Below are 18,773 nucleotides of genomic sequence, written 5' to 3'. Positions count from 1 at the left end.
AACAAAGCTGTAAATTCTTTACATGTTTAAAATTAAAAGGAAAAAAAAGTTTTTTTGTGTTTTGTATTTTTTTATTTTGACGCTCATATATCCTCTTTTACTGCAAATGAATATTGGCTTAAAATAAAAAAAATTGGTCTACTCAACTACCAATAATCGGTATCGGCCTTGAAATACTCATATCGGTCTATCACTAATACAAATAGAAATCTGCAACTGTGTTTTTGGTTGGGGGTCATGGAGTCTTTTTATTGTTATGATGCTGATGTTGTCAGTTGCTATGTGACGTATGGTGATGATGATGATGATGATGATGATGATGATGATGATGATGTATTAGCCACTCTTAGTTTGCCTCGTGACACTTGTTTTGTAGTTGTTATGCAGTTGTTATGTCCCTCGTGATGATGTCAGTTGCTATGCAATCACTATGGCCCTGCATTAGTCGCTAAGTCTGTCTAGTCATTCTTTATTCATCATATACAATTGTGCCTTGCCCTAGCAAGACCTACTGAATGACACTTTTGTCGGTACAAAAAGGTTACTCAGTTGAGGTTCCTCTGAGCACGTTAAGGTTTTTTCCATGCAAGCTTTCCTTCATGCTCGCTGTGGTTACTTTGTATTTTTGAGTTTTGCATCCAGCCTGCTTCGAGGCCATCTGAATCCAGCTATACTCTCTGTTGTTACTTTGTATTTTTGTATATAAAGACTCTCTTATTCCGCAACTCACATGAAAACAATCAAATATGAGGTTTTATGTTTCGACTAGCGATATGGAATATTGAGTTGATCATGAGAGCTCAAAGGTGCTGTTAAATTCACATTCCTCTGAAATGAGTGTTAATGTCACTCCAGAGCATTAAAAAAAAAAATCTCCAATCTGATCTGAGAAATGCCCCCTCAAATGCACAAAGTTTGGCCAAATAGGATTTGGGAAAGTTGTGGTTATTAATTTAAGTAAACAGATGTGTTTACCCTGTTGCTATCCAAGTGCAGGCCAGAATCCACAAGCGAGCTTTGTTGCTTTCTGGGTTCAGGTTGGGGGTATGCAACCATCTGCGCACATACTGAACATCAGTGTTTTCCAGTGCCACTCTGGGAGTCGTTCGGATGTTCCCCTTCTAAAAGCGGTCATAGCACTAACTCAACAGTCAACTGTAGCTTGCTTGCAGCTCCCCCTTCAGCACAACTAGAACTCATGTCACTTGTGCTAATTAAATGGACAGTGCGCAGCTTGGTGTGCTCTCAAACAAGCCTCGGTCTCAGTTCTTTGCCCTGTGGTTTAATCCCCACGTCCCTCCAAAGAAATGTTAGGACTATGCAAGGTCGCTCACTTCTGCAAGACGTTTTTATTGCCGAGTCATGACATATTTTGAGAAGAAAGCAAGTTCGTTCTGGTCATAGCTGTGTTAATGTTGCCCAGCTAAAAGAATGACAACTCTCTTTTTCATGAATACTGAAAGATACACAGAGGCTCTTGTAGAGCGACGCACAGACGCCCCAGTGTTCAGGAGCGCATCCCAACTGAGGACTAAAGCCAAGGACATCCTCGCTATCAATGGGGGCATTCATCAGTTATTAACACAGTCGACGCCTTTTTTGTCAAGCAATATAATGTATTGCACTGCCTTTTAATTATAATAAGACATGATCAGGAATGGGCAGGGAGGCGGGGTCTGACAACAGTGTATTAAGCTAAGTCTTCAATTTTTTGGACTGACTAGTGCATGGAACTTTAATAAGATGGCAGGTGCATTACTAAGCAGTGGCTGCAGAAAGTTGTTGACTCATTTAATTTGAAAGAGGCTCTCTAGCACCACTACATGCAAAATATTCACTCTATTAATGCCCTAATATACATAAAGTCTCGTTTTATATTGCTGTGCCACTTCATCATCTCTTCACTTGCAATTTTGTGCACTACTACAAGACAGAAATAACAATGTATACCTCATTTGCATTTATTACTGTCTGTGGTTGCAATTATATTGAAGTAAAAATGCTCTGACACTTACAATCTCCACAGAGGGCCTCTGCAGTCACTGGCCTTCTCTTTTCATTTGCTTAGAAAAATGACCAAAACATCGACTCCCAAACTCATGCAGACAAATGTGATGAATCCAGCGCACATACAAAAGTAGTAGCGCTTCATTGTTGATAGCCGTATAATTGATAGTCTGCACAGTCTGAGTCAAATAAAGAGAGGCCTTTAACCGGCGGGTAGATAAAAGCAGCAGCAAACAGGCCACAGTGTGCTCATTGTGGCTTTTCTCAAAGTGGACATCGTGCCAACCCTTGCCTCGTCTTATTTGTTGCTGTGCCACGGGCGGCCATTCACTGACACCCTGCAGCCGCCCCAACAAGACCGAAAGCCCGGGGCACCGTGTTGATCCTAAGAGATCGGACGTGAGATTGGAAGTGACAGGTTCTGCTTTGTTGTCCCCCCGAAAACTGTGACACGGGACAGTACATCGCAGCCAAGGAGGTGATTTGGAATGACTGCGTCAGATGAGAAAAAACTAACATATAAGGACATCCGTGCCTTGTGTTCCACTCGGTGTGCAAGAATTCAAAACATTCCAAAAGCGCACTTACACACAGTTAGGTCCAGAAGTATTTGGACAACGATGTTGAATGATTTTGGTTATGCTCTACCACAATGGATTGCAAATAAAACAAGATGAAATTTTGATTTAACTCCCAGCCATTTTCACTGAAGCAATCCCCTTTGATCCTGGCTGTTTTACTGAATTTTGACAGATTTTGCAAGGCTCACCGAATATTGTGTTCTATTGCTATAAAAACATGGAACCTACCAAAACAAAAATTCTTTCATCAGAAAAAAAGGATATTTCTATTTGTTTTTTCCGTTTTGCAGCAATTAGCATTAGAATAGAGTTAAGTTTTATCATTATTCACAAACCTGTTAAAAAAACTGGCAAAAGGAGCCATATACTTTAGCGAAGGCGGTTGCTTCAGTGAAAATGCCTTGGAGTAAAGGAGTTAAAAATGAATGAACATTGAAAAATCGAAAAACTCTACACACTGTCCCTATAACGATATCTGAAAACAAAGGTTGGAGCAACACATGTAGACCAATCATTTCTTAGTCCATACTGTTCCCTTACCCATCATATTTGGGAAAGAGGACAGAGGTCCCATGCATATCATAATAATATACAGTCTGTAATGTACAGTATGCCCTTCAAACGTTGCATGTGCGTAACTCTGTTTACTGTGATTGATTCTTCTTCCTTGCGGTCAGCCCTTGCACTGCTAATATTCCTAATTTTAGCCCGGCTTCAGTGTTGGCTCCCTCCGGCCAGACCAAGAGGTTCATGAGCGGGGGCTTTCGGGGGCGATTTCAGTGACCCAGAAGCAGGTGGAGGCCCATTACCGCGCAGTACTTTGGGGACCACCTGCAGTACGAATGTTCACCTATCCGCCGTGATTTACTTGAGGCGTTCCAGGCTGTGCTCATGCACTGTGCTGATAATTAAAGAAATGGCTCATCAAGCACACCTGGATGGCAGGTAGAGACCATGTTCACATTCACGGAGGTTAGTTTTACAGTACCCGCCCGAGGAAGTGTATTGGTATGGTGGAGTCAGCTACCCAACATGATTGGAAGGGAGGGGAAGAGTCTGCATGGCCGTGGCGGATTAGTCACAGTGGCGAGGCATGGCTACTGGAGCTGCAAAAATGCGCTTTCCTCCAAACGGTGCTCAAAAGATCCCTTACGCTCACCAGATAATTACCAGCTCACCACAACAGCCCCACCATCCAATTTTCTCATGCTTAAATTTAATCAGGCCAACAGCAAGGGGGCTATGAGGATTGGGAGATCGTATCTGGGGTCAGCAGGGGTACTGTAGACCAGATGGTTGAGACGGTGGAGCTCTGAGGAGATGGCGATTATAGTCTGCAGGAAGGTCAAAAAGGTGAGTTGCACCAGGTGGAGAAGTTTGGCATTGTTACACTGTAACATCAATGACTGCAGCGCACACAGGCATGAAACTGCGAATGCCGATCAAACTCCGAGATTAAAGTAGCACTAAAGAGGTTTTCAACCTTAATAAAATATTTTCATAGCTCTTCTGATGAAACATCGACTTAAAATGAGTTGAATGGTGTATTTGCCATGGCCTGAGGGCCTGAGAGTAAGCAACTTTGAGGAGGATGGTAGGAACACTGCCGCACAAAAAAACTACGAATGTGCTGACTGCTTTATGGCATACGTCACTTCCCCCTTTCCTCATTCGTAACAAAGATGGAAGTCAACTTGAATGTCGATGCACAATTACTGCTTTCCTGGCAGAAGCTGCAAAACAACTGAAAAGTTTTGTCTGATAAGACAAAAAAGAAAAAGGGATAAAAGGACAGTCAAGGATCAACATTGGCCCGGACTTCACTTACTTAACTTACTGAGCTCAAAAAACGACGCAATGTGCTTGTCCTCATGGGAAATGTGGTCTTCCTTCAGGCCTAACGACACCGCTTATGTCCATATGGCGCCGCCATAATCAATGTAAACTGAAAGTTCCTTAGTGTTGCTTTAATCTACTACGCATAGAGAAACAATTGTCCTGGGACCAAGTCTGAAAAAGCAGCAGTGTTAAAACATGGAACGAATTTCCAAAGAGTTTCCATGCTGTTTAACAGTAGAAATAATAGTAGTAAGTAATAGCACTGTTGAACATTTGTTTGTTGAGACATAATCACAAATGTTATACGTCATCCCCTTGACTGAATCTCAAAATGTGGAGCGGCGTGGCTCATTGGTAGAGTGGTCATCTCCCAACCCAAGAGTTCAATCCCTGACCCTTAAGTTGTGAACATGGTAAAATGTCCTTGAGCAAGATACTAAAGCGCGCATAAGCACACCTAATCTCGCTCTCTTCAAGTGCCCTAAATAGTGCTATTTGGAAGTGATTTGCATTGTGTCTGACTTTACGATGCAGTTTTATTTCCTTTATTTAATTGATTTAATTGTATTTATTCAAAGGGACCGTCAACCTTAAACAATTCTTGACAATAATATGTTATATGTGACATCACTTGTCTAAACATGACATTCTGATTAATATTACATTTGTGAAATATGAGTTATGAAGCAAAATCCAGCCGTTTTTATCCATCTCAGGGGGCGGCCATTTTGCCACTTGCTGTCGATGGAAGGGCTCAGGCAACAACCAATCACAGCTTAGCTTTAGAAAACAGATGAGATGTGATTGGTCGTTGCCTTAGCCCTGAGCATCTCTGACGTCATCTTCAGTCGGCAGCAATGGATAAAATGGCTGTATTTTGCTGCTTAACTCATATTTCATATTCATATAACCAGAATACCATATTTAGACTAGTTGGGCTGCATAGAACATAGTATTTTCAATAGATTTTTTGTGGGTTGACTTGCACTTCAACCTTTAAAGGGAAGTTCAAGACATTCACAGCATAGTAGCAAGTGAAGAAGAAAAAAAGTCAGGACAAAAAAAAAAAATATATATATATATATATATTTTTTTGTCTTTTTTTTTTACGTCACCTAGTCTGGTGTGCATCCAAGTTCCCATTTTATCAGTGTGCAGCAAACCCCATATTACTTATCCCACATGGTTGAACAAACCAATGCCACAGTCACTGAAATGTAAATGCTCATTAAAAGAGTTTAATGACTTTCACAAACACTGACACCAGCAACTATGAAGCCTTTATTGCTTCACCTTCCTCACATTCACTGTGCACATTAAATGTCACAAAGAGAAAATAACCTCACCCACACACTCCATCACACAGGCTTCCTCTCCTCCCCTTTGCCCCCCCCCCCCATCCAGTTTGGGGCTGCTATTAACTTCCTTGCTGCTATTGTTATTTACCATGTTCCATGTTTTGAGTGCTGGAGATGTGCAGGGGTGTTGGGGTGAGAAAGGGTTGTGAGTTCAATCACGCTTGCTGATGAATGAGGTTGTTTTTGGCTGTGGGGACAGAAGGGTGGCTTTAATATGTCATTGGGGAGGGGGTCCGGTGTGCTCCACTGGAGCACAGTAGAGAGATTTGTGAGGGATGGTGTGTGGCAGGAAGGGACTGTTGGGCACAGAAAGAGTGATGACCATGAATGACATGGCGAGTGCCTGTGGGCTACACAGATCTCTCCATTTAATGTGTGTCTGCCACATACAGATACAGGCAGGGGAAGTGTCTTCATCTGTGTGTACGTTGGCATTAGCATGGCACGCTATGCTAGCTTCAAGCACGGCGGTGGACCGCCGTTCATCTCCCTGGGTGCTTTGTGTCTACACTGACAGATGACAAGGAAGGACAGATGTTGGCAGGCATGGCAAAATGTTCATTTTGAGGTAAACCCAACAAGGGACAACCCAATTAATTTTGCAATATAATATTTAATTATTCTGAATATGAGGCAGCACAGTGAGCTAGTGAATAATATGTCTGACTCATCGCCAACAGCGCCCAGGTTCGAATCTCAATGCAGTACATACATAAAGGAAATAAGATTTGGTCCATACCCCACAGCACTTTGGCAATCTTCATCACAGAGAACAGCTGCTCGCATAAATATGTGCTAACAAAGACACAGAGTTCATCTCAAGTCGCTTACTGGCAACATTCCGAGCTCCTCGTTCCTCAAAATATCAGAAGCAGCCTGGATGTTGTTCTCACGCCGCCATATTAAGGAGCATCTCAATTTTCTCTTGGCCCGAGTTCATCTGCGATGGACCAAACTCAAGCGGAAATGTGTGCTGTGGTCTGACGAGTCCACATTTGAACTTATTTGCTCCCAAAAACGTATAAATATGTTCTATTTTAAACGTTTTAAGTGTCCCAAAGACGCATTTATATGTTTTTTTAATGTCTTTTTTTTTTTTTTAATGCTAGAGCATACAGAAGGCTTTGATGCAGCCTCTCAACTGAAAGGAACGGTTGAAGAGTTATTAAACAAATGGCCAGAAGGTGACAGCAGAGCAAAAGAGATCAGCCAGGGCCATGTTGCAAAAAAGCTAATTTTCTCACAGTTCTTAATAGATTTGTGAATAATGATGAAACTTAGCTATGTTCTAACGCTAATTGCTGCAAAACTGAAACAAATAGAAATATAACTTTTTTCCTGATGAAAGAATCTTTCTTTTGGTCGGTTCCATGTTTTTATAGCAACAGAAAAAATATATTTGGTGGGCCTTGAAAAATCAGTCAAAATCCAGTAAAACAGCCGGGAGTCAAGGGGTTTGCTATAGTGAAAATGGCTGCGAGTGAACGAGTTAATGTGTTTTTGGAAATCATGGATATTGTGTCCTTTACGCCAAAGAGGAAAAGAACTATCCAGATTGTTAGCGCAAAGTTCAAAAGCCAACATATGTGATGGATGGGCGTGTGTTAGTACCCATTATACAGGTATTTTAAAGGGACAGTAACGTGAAAAAGCAACTTTTTGGAGCTTTTAGCCAACTCAAAAGGCTAATTCCTCACCAAAATTATCACTGAAGAAAGCATCTGTGGCTGACACTTTTTTATTTAAACAAACTAGATGAATGGTGTAGTGGTTAGTGCGCTCACCTTGTAAGCAGAAGGTGTTTTTTTTTCTCCTCCCCCTCTTCTTTACTATGATTTCTTGCGGCAAAGGAGCCGTTTTGTTTTAAATATTTATTGAATAATTGAACATCCATCCAATTTCCACATTTAAAGAAGACGCAGTTGTACTGCAAGGGCTGGCCGGGCTTGCGTGGCCATTCAGGAGTGCTCGAACGCCAGCACTCCAGAGTTTTGTGGCCGGCGCCCGCAGCAGCTGGCTTCGGACGAGAGGGGCGCAGCAACCACATGGGGAGGGGCGGGGTTTTACCGAACCGGGCGTTTTACTTCCGCGTAACAAAAATAGCCAGCAAAATACCTAATATTTCATACAATAATTGCATCGCCATGGTGTCAAAGGTAAGATTTAATCATTTTATGCCTATGACCCTGTTGGAAGGGTTTAAAATACCGTGATACATTCCCTTTAAGTGAACATGACTACATATGGCCGAATGTCCAATCAACTATAGGTTTGTAAAATGTACTTTTAAGCATTAAGTAGTCAGTGGACAAAGATACGTTTTTGCAGCAGCGTTCAAAATGTTTAATTAGTTCAACATATTCCAATTACAAGGCAAAGAAAGTTCTTCAAATGTTGCAAGTGTAAACGTGGCTTGATTCCTGATGGTCACACCACTCCTGCTTTGACTTAAAAAAAAAAAAGAAGACATTGCCATGTCCTTCAGAAAATAGCAAAGGTGCCTGCTTTAGGCAAGCTAATATAGTCAGCCAGCTCTTATCTTTCAAATAAGCGTCAAATCGATATGACCGTGCTGCTCGGAGAAAGTTCTACTATTCTGCGCTTTCAGATCTGGAGTTAAGAGAACGCCAGTAATAGCAAATGTAGCCTTTCTAAGGAGATAAGTGTGTCACAGTGACTGAGTCCCAACTTGTCAATCACTTCCACTCTGATTGAATTTTACCCGATGGTCACAATATAGCGCTGTAATTTTAGATATCGGCGCGGAGCTGCTGTTGAGTATCTTGGCTTTGATCATCAAGAATCACTCAAAATCAAAATCAAGCATCTTTCATTAAATAATAGATCCTGCAAAGTAGCCAAGTATAAGTTTAAGCAAGTTATACTTTATCCAAATAAGCCTTTATCCTTTTTTTTTTTTAAACCAATTTAAAAAAAAGTAAAAGGTGGGCATGTGTTGAGATTATGACTTCTCAAACAGCTCTGATTCATTTCTGGTACCTCGGAAATGTTGTCGTGTGCAACCATGTGCTCGCAAAGCTGAGTTATGACTACATTTCTTAAGATAAGTTGACAAAGCATTATTAATGGCACAAAAGGAGACTATTCACACAGAGTAATGTTAATACATGGTGCACTATAGGGCGAAATGATATCAATAAGCTCAGTATGTTGTGTTTTACACACAATTGAAGCAAAAAAAATAGTAAAGCGCTTACAAATGTTTTATACGGTTGCAAGAGAACATAAGCGGAAACTTTGGAATTAGCTCAAATCCTGCATAATTTGGTCTCAAAATTACAAATGCTTCTCAATTATTTTTTTATGCCCCACCCCCGGGAAGAAGAACACATTACGCGACCGACCCCAACTCTCCGCTGTGACTATATCATTTGTCTATAAAATTGTTGTAAGTACACCTTTGCAGAGGAGCTAATAATCCTTGCGCCTTTAGACAAAGAGAGCGCCACTGCCACCTACTGTAGTGGATGTGCAAATACACTTTATTCTAGTACAGCAAATAAATACATATATAAATAAATAAACAATATGTTCTCTGGAGTCACACACGCCTCCCTGGCATTGTATCACCCTCCTATTTGAGAAGGACAACCTTAAGGGGAGATTTTTGTAACTAATAGGGGTGTGCAAAAAAATTGATTCTCATAAGAATTTTAATCGATTTTAAATGTCCCAAAATGTATTTTATTGAAATTATTTTATACTGTCTTGCCCTTGCCTTTACTGGGAGAGCTGTTCATGTTGTACACGATTTGGCCACTTAGGGGCAGTGTGGTTCCGAGCGTTCTGATACACTGTTAAGTTGTAGTCACATTAGAGAGTAGAAAGAAAAAGTCACAATCAAGTTATTTCAATAAAAGTTTTTTTTTTTTTTTTTAAGCATAGGAAGAGCACATGGTGGCGAGTAATGTTAAGATGCTTCTCTGTATACATTCCTGAAGGATTTTGTATGAATAGCCGTTCTTTTGAGTGATAAAAGTGCCGCGATTTAGCGCGTTAATTAGCATTAGCGAGTCAGACTGGAGTAGATCTTAATGATTCTTTGCACATCTATAAATTGAAGCAGAAATCATTGTCAATCAAATCGTTTTGAATCAAAAATCGTTCTGAATCAAAAAAATTGGAATCGAATCGAATCATGAGACAAATTGTCAAAGATTCCCACCCCTAACCAACGTTAGCTTGAAATTACAAAGCTACTACACAATTCACAACATTTTTTACGTCAATGAGTCATGGTCCAGATATATGGTTATCCACACAAAATGCAGGATGACATACAAATCAAATTCAATTGTTGTTTGATACCCCCTGCCATAGTCAAAGTGTAAGTGGGCTTAGAAGCCAATAACACATCCATAAAGGTTTTGAGCACACAACTATATCAGCCGCAGCAGCTGTCGAGAACAAGCGCAATCCAGTTTAGTATTTAGACGTAAACCTGAACTGATATGCTGTAGAAATGGCGGTGTGTGTCATTGTTACACACCCCTGAACTTTCATTCCGCGATCACGGAGGCGTGACTTCAAATTATAAGATGCGATGAGAACTCACCTGCACACTTGGTCCTGCTCACTAGCGGAGGTCCGGGAGGGCCCGTGCCTCCTTCTCCCGGCCGCGTCAACAGCACGCTGACGTGGTATTCCGTGTCGGGATCCAGGTGCCACAGCTTGTAGGTGACCATGTTGACTCCGTGCACCTCAGACCATGGAGACTGGCTGGCACGATACTCAATCTCTTTCCTAATAATGGGCCCATCTCCAAGGATAGAATTGGTGTTGAGCTGGATGATTAGGTAAGTGGAGCCAGCACGCAGCAGCTGAGGTGGCGCGATAGGGGATGGTGGTACTATTAGGGAATAGTAAAAAAGAAAAAATGTCTTATATTGGTAAAGGCTAATTGAGCTCATCAATTGCATAAAAACAGAGCCCACTGAGAATTAAATGGGTCCTGAGAGACTGAAGAGAGCAGGTCAGACCGCGTTCAAATAGCAGATTAGTCACACCGATTAACAAAGCATCCACAACCTTGCATACATTAAGCAGAACGGGGCGTGAAAAAAACAAACAAACACGTGTGCTCACAATTAAACAAACTTTGCCACGGAAAAACGAGGCGCCCTTCATCCGTTTCACGATGAAAGAGGAGACTCTCCTTACTGTCAGTTGAGATTGCCAACTGGGGATTAATTTCAAGCCCAACGGTCAGTTACTTGCACGTCTAAGCCGCTGAACAATTACATGGGCAACGGTGTAAGGAAGGGAAGGGAGAGCGCCAAAGGAATGAGGACAAAGCACAAGAAAAGATCACAGTTAGATGTGTGGCTGTGACTAATCTGTCATTCCAGCAGAGGCGCTCCTGTCTTTTGAGGGCCCTCACTTAACAGGATTTCTACATTGGTAGAGCACCCCACTTCTACTCTGATGCTTGCCTTTAAAGCTACAGCTTTTCGTCTTTAAGGCGGCAATAACGTAAACCAAAGTGAAAGACCAAATTTCATCCACAGACAGTGGCATGTAAATAAGGGGGAAATTGTGTGGTACAAATTTCTTTCCAGAAAAACAAACAGTCTTTCTATTACACAGGAAATTACCTAAAAACAACAACCCCACACTTGTACAGTTGGACCACTACTTGACCAGTATGTTGTATCCAGGTTCTGGGTTCAAATCTTTGTTGAGAGATCAGTTCTATTTTTTTTTTTTTTAATAGACCACTTCAGGGTTTCTGGATGTATCAGCAAATTTACTTTCATGCTTTTTAAAGTCATTTTTAATGCAACTTAAATCTAATTCAATGCCCACGTTGTACTGCATATACAAAGACATATACAGTGCATAGATATATGCATACACTGTTCACGTATTAAGGCTGTCAGTCAATTAAAATTGTTGATGGTAATTAATCGCATGATTGCCATAGTTAATTTGCGATTAACTCATTTGCTCCCAAAAACGTATAAATACATTCTATTTGAAATGTTTTAAGTGTCCCAAAGACGTATTTATACATTTTTAATGTGTGTGTGTTTTTTTTTATGCTAGAGCATACAGAAGGCTTTGATGCAGCGCTCTGAATTGCAGAGAACGGGTGAATCAATGGTAGTAATTACAAAAACGGTCAGCAGGTGGCAGCAGAGTATAAGAGATTAGCCAGGGCCAGGTTGCAAACAAGCAGATTTTCTTACAGTTCTTAACAGATTTGTGAATAATGATGAAAGTTAACTTTATTGTAATGCTAATTGCTGCAAAACGTAAACAGATGGAAATGTAAGAAAATACTCTAATCTTCCTTTTGGTAGGTTCCATGTTCTTATAGCAATAGAACACAATATTATGTGGGCCAGTCAAAATCCATTAAAACAGCCGGCAGCGAAGGGGGTTGCTTTAGTGAAAATGGCTGGGAGGGAATGAGTAAGTAATTCATAGTTATTTGAAGTTAAAAATAGATACTAAACAGTTTAAAGGAGTGTGAAACATTGAGTCTTAGATTTGTGTTCAGGTAATCTTCTGCCACTAGGTGACATTAGTGTTTCATGTTGCACAATGATGACAGGATATTATTTATTTTCAAATTCAGAGCAATTGGTATTTGGACATGAAGCAACTCATGCACTCCAGGCCATTTTGGTAAAGGCGCAGTGTTTAGAAATGAGTCCTATCTAGTGGTGAACTAATAGAATGCAACAACCTAAGTTCGAGACCACACTTCACAAGCCTACCACCAATGACTATGTTTGTGAAGTTCTTCTCCTTTCAGGTAGCCATAGCAGAAAAAGATGGCGACCAAACATGTCAGCGTTAACATTCCCTACCTACAATTATATAAAATATTATTGAAATTTATAGTGGGTTTTTAACATGAATGATCATTGAGAAATAAAATAAAAAATTCTACACACTGTCCCTAGTCAGTCTAGTCACCAGTCCCCCCAAATACATATTATTTTATCACATTTATTATTGCTATATTGTGTTATAGTGATTCCTTTGTGCAACGTTGTATATAAAATAAAGCACAAAAAAAATCGTATTTACTGTTTTTAATGGCATTTAAGGCCTTAATTTGAGCAAAATCCATTAAATGACTTTTAATGCTTTTTAATGGCCTGCGGTAACCCTGTAGCCACTGCCCAACGGGATGGTCCACCATTTTGGTGAAGAGCAGAGAAACAGCAGTTACTATTTAAACAAGGCCTAATGAAAACGTTAAACCCCTGATTGACAATCAATTGAAACTTGCAAACAAACTTTGCACGCATCAAAGAAAGAAATCCTCATCTGCTACTTCTTCTCCAAGTCTCCAGTATAAAAAAAAAGGTGGAGCTAAAGGTCAGCAAAGGGGAAGAAGAGTGAGAATGTCACATTCTTATTTCCACTTCTCATTGTCCCTTAGCTGAGGCCTGATATGTTTTGCCAGCAAACCACCTCGCAGTCATGTCATTACTACGCTGTCAAAGCGGTGTCAGGCTGTGGGGTTGGAGTGAGTAATAGGACTGAGGTCACCATCTGTGGTACATGATATGACAGGGCTGCAGGAGTCCAAGTCAAGTGAGCAGCTTTATGACAGGAGGCTGAGGAGCTGGCGATGGCAGCCTCTTTGATTCCAGCTCAGACATACATGTCTGGAAGATTGACTTCTCCGACCATGGCTTTCCATGTAAGTCACACGTTGCAGATATTAGCCATGGAGGACTTTTAACATGTGTCCGGATTGGAACTTCAATGAAGTCCTGTGTTTACATCAGGAGCCTCAAAAAAGGGCTAAATATATTCCATCACAACACCAGATTAGAAAAACATGAGAATGTGAGAAAAAAGTATTATAGACAAAGAAGTCACATCTTTACCTTTGACTACGAGTTCAGCAAAGTTTGAGACCCCAGAACCCCTGGAGGACTGAGTAATGCAGCGGTAAAGGTCTTGATCTGACCTCTGGACGCCGTCTAGCTGGAACGATACCACAAAACGCCGGTGACTCAGGTGCTTGACCGACGCACTGGTTAAAATCTCCCCATTGTGTCTCTGGAAGACAAGAAAGGACAAAAGGGACAAAAAGGTCAGCGAAGACAGCAAATCTCTATTGAATGGAACATTATATGACTATGGCATATTTGAAATTCGCATTTTCCTTTTTTTCGATACACTTCAAAATCCACACTCTCCAAGCGCACATTTATAGCGTTTCCATTCAGTTTTATTTTCACATTTCTTGAAAATTTGAATAAAATTGTGTGGAAGGAAACCCCACTTCTTATGAAAATGGTCAACCAGTCAGACCCAGAAAACTCCTCAGCAACCATAGAATATGTGATCGATTTTTATAAAGTTGACTAGTTCTGACCATGTGTGTGATGAATAACAAAAGTCCCCAAAAATAAGAATAATAATCAAATAAAAAAATAATACAAAAATAACACAAATATTTTTTACAAAAATAATACAAAAAATAATACAAAAAATAATACAAAAATGATACAAAAATATAAAAAACATTAATAATAATAATAATAATTATTATTATTTATATGTGTCTGTAAGACATTGCATCAGTAATAAAAACAATTGTCCAACCTAATTAGAATGGCAGTAGCATTCCGCTAATTTAATCCTGACAAAACATCATTGATCCCGATGGTGGGAATTCACTCATTACACAATTAGCCATGCTTTGTTAACAGCTAACATAATCCTATTAAGATATTAGTCATTAGTGATGCGCCAAAAGTACCACACTTTCAGAAAAAAATGTCATAATTAGATGATGAAAAACATTTGGAAAATACATTAAAACCAGACATTGTTCTCTAAGAGAGAAAAAGTCAAACCGAATGCGTTGGCCCTGATCTTTTGTGTGTGTGCTAGCCTTAGCATGCAAGCATGTCGAGAGCAACATCAACATTTGGGTTTTGTTTGGCCACTTCCTCTGCTGTTATACCTAAGCCGCAGACCACACAAACCTCAGGATGGCAAACACATAACAGTAGCCAGTCAATGAGGTTGCATTGAGAAAAATCTTGTGACCACAAAAAAACTAAATGTGGCTGCGAGTGACGCGGCCAAAAGTGAGGACCAACTAAGAACACAACACTTTCGGAATTCAAGGAGAAGAGAGCCAGACTTAATAAAAAGGCTTCGCTCCTTGTTCATTTTGATCACTTTGGGGGGGACAAACATTTTTTTAATTTTATTTTACAATTAATTACAATCCACTCAGTTCTTTATATTGCAATCTGATTATGGAAGGTTAAGCCTACATAACACCGGTGCTAAGATAAAAACTTTGATCCTTGTAGGGAATTGTGAGGAAAAAAGAAAAGCTACTGTCCAATGTTACTGCTATTTTTGATTTTTTGACCTGCACAATTTAATGAGATGCCATTATGAGAGCTGTAAGAAAAACAAATCTGTCTTTATAGTGCTAATGCTTATGTATGATTGGCACTACATAGTAAAGGTTTACATGCGGGTTTTTATGCTTAGGCTATGCATTCCAAAAAAAAACACATTTTGTTTCACTTTCACACTGTGTGTGCGGGTAAAAAAAAATTGTTAAGGCTTATATTTGGAGTCCAAGTCCAACAGGTTACAGTAAATTCATCCCCGGATAAACGAATCACTCACCTCCAGTAGGAATTTCTCAGCCTCGGAAGCCTTCCCAGCAGCCACGCACTGGAAAGTTGCATTTTGTGCAGCGTTGACCTCCTCGTCTCCGAGCCTGGAGAAATGTGGCGCCTTATCTAAGAAGGCGTATGGAGGGAGAGAGAAGGAAGAATTACCTTCCGGCCACTCACAACGACAGCCCACCACAGAGGATGCATTCTTATCGGGGCTCAAACACAGTCATTTTCACTTTGCGAGAACAAATTGTTCTGTTCCGTGCTGCTTTCCTTTGCCTCAATACTGAACTGCTTGTATTTACAGCTAACATTTTAATTCAGGTAGGATTATATTGTGTGTGTGTGTGTTAGTGACTTGTAAGTTACATAAGCATAAACTGTTTATTTAGGAAAACTCCTTAACCTTTGGTTCATGCTGTGGCAATATTTTCAAAGGAGGTTGTTGATCCATGTGTACATTTTGCTAATGATATAACCATAATGTGGAAAGTATGCCCATTAATCACTCCCAGCCATTTTCACTGAAGCAACTCCCTTCGCTCCCGGCTGTTTTACTGGATTTTAACTGATTTTACAAGGCCCACAGTATGTTGTGTTTTATTGCTATAAAAACATGGAACCTACCAAAAGAAAGATTAGAATATCTTCTTATATTTCCTTTTGTTGCCGTTTTGCAGCAATTAGCATTAGAATATAATCAAGTTTCATTATTATTCACAAATCAGTCTAAAGCTGTGGGTAAATGAGCTTTTTGCAACATGGGCCTGGTTGATCTCTTATACTCTGCTGCCACCTGCTGGCCGTTTTTGTAATAACTACCATTGCTTCAAGCATTCTCTTCAGATCAGAGGCTGCATCAAAGCCATGGTAATATTTAAAATTATACGTATTTATATATTTTTGGGAGCAAATTAGTTAAATAAGGGAAGTCAACCCACCCCAAAACATTATTGACAATAATATATTCCATGCAGTCCCACTAGTCTAAATATGGGATACTGGTGGTTAATATTGAGTCAGTGGAACATGAGTTAAGCAGCAAAATCCAGCAGTTTTTATCATTATTAGAAGGTGACCATTTTGCCACTTGCTGTCGAGTGAAAATGACATCACACCTGCTTAGGTCTCAGGTAACAACCAATCCCAGCTCAGCTTGCTGTGATTGGTCATTGCCTGAGTAACTGTGATGTCATCTTCAGTCGACAGCAAGTGGCAAAATGGCCGCCCCCTGAGATGGATAAAAATGGCTGGATTTTGCTACATAACTCATATTCCACAAATGTAATTGTAATCTGAATGTCATGTTTAGACTAGTGAGGTCACATATAACATATCAAGAAAGGTTTAAGAATGACTTCCCCTTTAAAAAATATTGAAATGGAAAACATACACTCTAAAACAGTTGGGTCAAAAGTAACCCAATTTTGGATCAAAAATGGACCGATCCACTTTTTGGGTAAATTTGATTGACCCAACTTTTTGGGTTGTTTTATACAAAATGACCCAATTTCTTTACTTAAGTAAAGGATCTGACCAATATTTATGAGTTGTTTTATACAAAATGACCCACTTTTTTGAATTAAGTAAGGGACCTGACCAATATTTATGACTTATTTTACACTAAAAGACCCATTTCTTGACTCAAAGTTGGGTCAAATTGACTCAAGCAGAGGATCGGTCTATTTTTGACCCCGAGTTTTGTTATTTTTGACCCAACGGTTTTTAGAGTGTACCTGATATACATTGTTTGCTCTCAATTAACACGTCATAAAATGTCTACTCCAGTGTATATGAGAGCTGGTCTCTCATGTACATAACAGACTTTCTATCAAGGGTAATCTATTCAGGGCAGAGTGTGGGAGTGAATGTGTGAAAGGGAAGCCACAGATTAAGTGTCAATCCTCCACATTTTGACTAATAATGTCCTGGCATGCTGAGCTGAGCTGCCAATGAATCAGTGTGGGAGTAACCCTCTCACCCAATTCCGTGATTAACAATAGAGCAGCGAGGAGAGAGCCCTGCTGAACCAAATCAGCGTGTAAATGCCGGCTGCACGGCCTGCCGTGTCTGAGAAATCGAGTAGGACGTGTCGACTTGTCACTCCTGATGACTGACAGGAAAAGATGGCAGAGCAACGGTGAAACCGAAGAATAAGGGAGAGCTTAATGTTTGTTTCCCGCTCACCGCTGTGCGCTCTCTATAGCGGATCAAGAATACGGTGGCTTGTTGATCTTGTTTACGTACAATACATAATGAAAGAAGGCATCATTTCCCGGAGCAGGTAAACAGATTCATAAATGATAATACTGGAGAAAAAGAGACCTTGAAAGGCTGGCCGAAACCTTAAATATGCCGGCAATCATGTCTCTTTAGACCAATTACATCTAAATAAAAATAGCCCCACTATACACTACTAGTTTCCATTGATGACTGGAAAAATAAACCATCAAAGCATCGAGAAAGGATTTTCTCGTAATGCAATCATTATTCTAAAAATAAATAATGCTCCAACTGTTATTTATGAGTAAACAGTAGAAGCAGAAGAGAAAGGCAGAACAATCTCAGAGAGAGAAACATTTTCTAATACAAAGGTAGAATTGGATGGTAACCCAATCGGCTACTGCTCTTAGGTAAGGAAAAACAAAGGATGTGTGAAAGTGACTATGATTCAGACACATTGAACTTATTTAATGATTTGCTACTATACTGTATTGTCACTATATTTAATTATTTTTAGCTCAAAACCTTTTGACACTGGATTTGGCTCTCATCCTGTTCATGAATTGTTCAAATTTTTCAGCTGCCATTAAAACACCCATTAGTCAAATTTGAATGAATTGTGTGCTGCACTGATTGCTGCAAAGCCATTAAATCTATTATACATCAATTTCTTCAAGAATAACACTAGACTAAGCAAATATCTATATCGAATGACACGTTATCTGTCTGCTTAAAAACGCTCACTGACTTAGTACTTGGTAGGTTTTTATTAAAGGCAATACAGAACATTGAGCTTCCCCAAAACACAGGAAATTAAGTTCTGAACATCCTAAAATGCACTTGGGCTATAATTACTGTATTCCAAAATATAACCTGCCGCTCACGAGATGCTGTGACTATCGCGAGACCTACAGCGAGACCAGAAACCCTAACATGGCGGCGTCCTGCTGCTAAGATAGAACTAGCTCTATTATACTAAACTAATCCAAATTTAACCATCATATATCTTGCATTTTCTCTTCTCTCTTTTTCATCCGGCAGATCTGAAATACCACCCAACGTGGAGGACCTTGAACGTTTCATCGACGGATATTTTTACAGCTGCGCGATGGAGGATCCTGCCGTCG

At 40.0% G+C, this 18,773-nt stretch overlaps 1 protein-coding gene across 3 annotated transcripts in view; it reads right to left on the bottom strand.

Annotated features, from left to right (window-relative positions):
* LOC147172201 (receptor-type tyrosine-protein phosphatase U) overlaps window positions 1-18,773 on the bottom strand; it is a 213,029-nt gene that overhangs the window by 69,100 nt on the left and 125,156 nt on the right. For all 3 annotated transcript variants that reach the window (XM_086077670.1, XM_086077671.1, XM_086077672.1), the window contains exons 5-7: window positions 15,431-15,546; window positions 13,657-13,831; window positions 10,362-10,655 (exon numbers count right to left, since the gene is read on the bottom strand). In XM_086077670.1, coding sequence (XP_085933796.1) covers window positions 10,362-10,655; window positions 13,657-13,831; window positions 15,431-15,546 — 585 coding nt within the window. The remainder of the gene's footprint in view (window positions 1-10,361; window positions 10,656-13,656; window positions 13,832-15,430; window positions 15,547-18,773) is intronic.

The sequence above is a fragment of the Leptonotus elevatus genome, chromosome 6 (assembly GCF_054856555.1).
Source record: "Leptonotus elevatus isolate MCC_2025b chromosome 6, RoL_Lele_1.0, whole genome shotgun sequence".
Taxonomy (NCBI): Eukaryota; Metazoa; Chordata; class Actinopteri; order Syngnathiformes; family Syngnathidae; genus Leptonotus; species Leptonotus elevatus.
The sequence above is the reverse complement of the archived record's forward strand: the minus strand, read 5'-3'. Positions and strand labels throughout refer to the sequence as shown.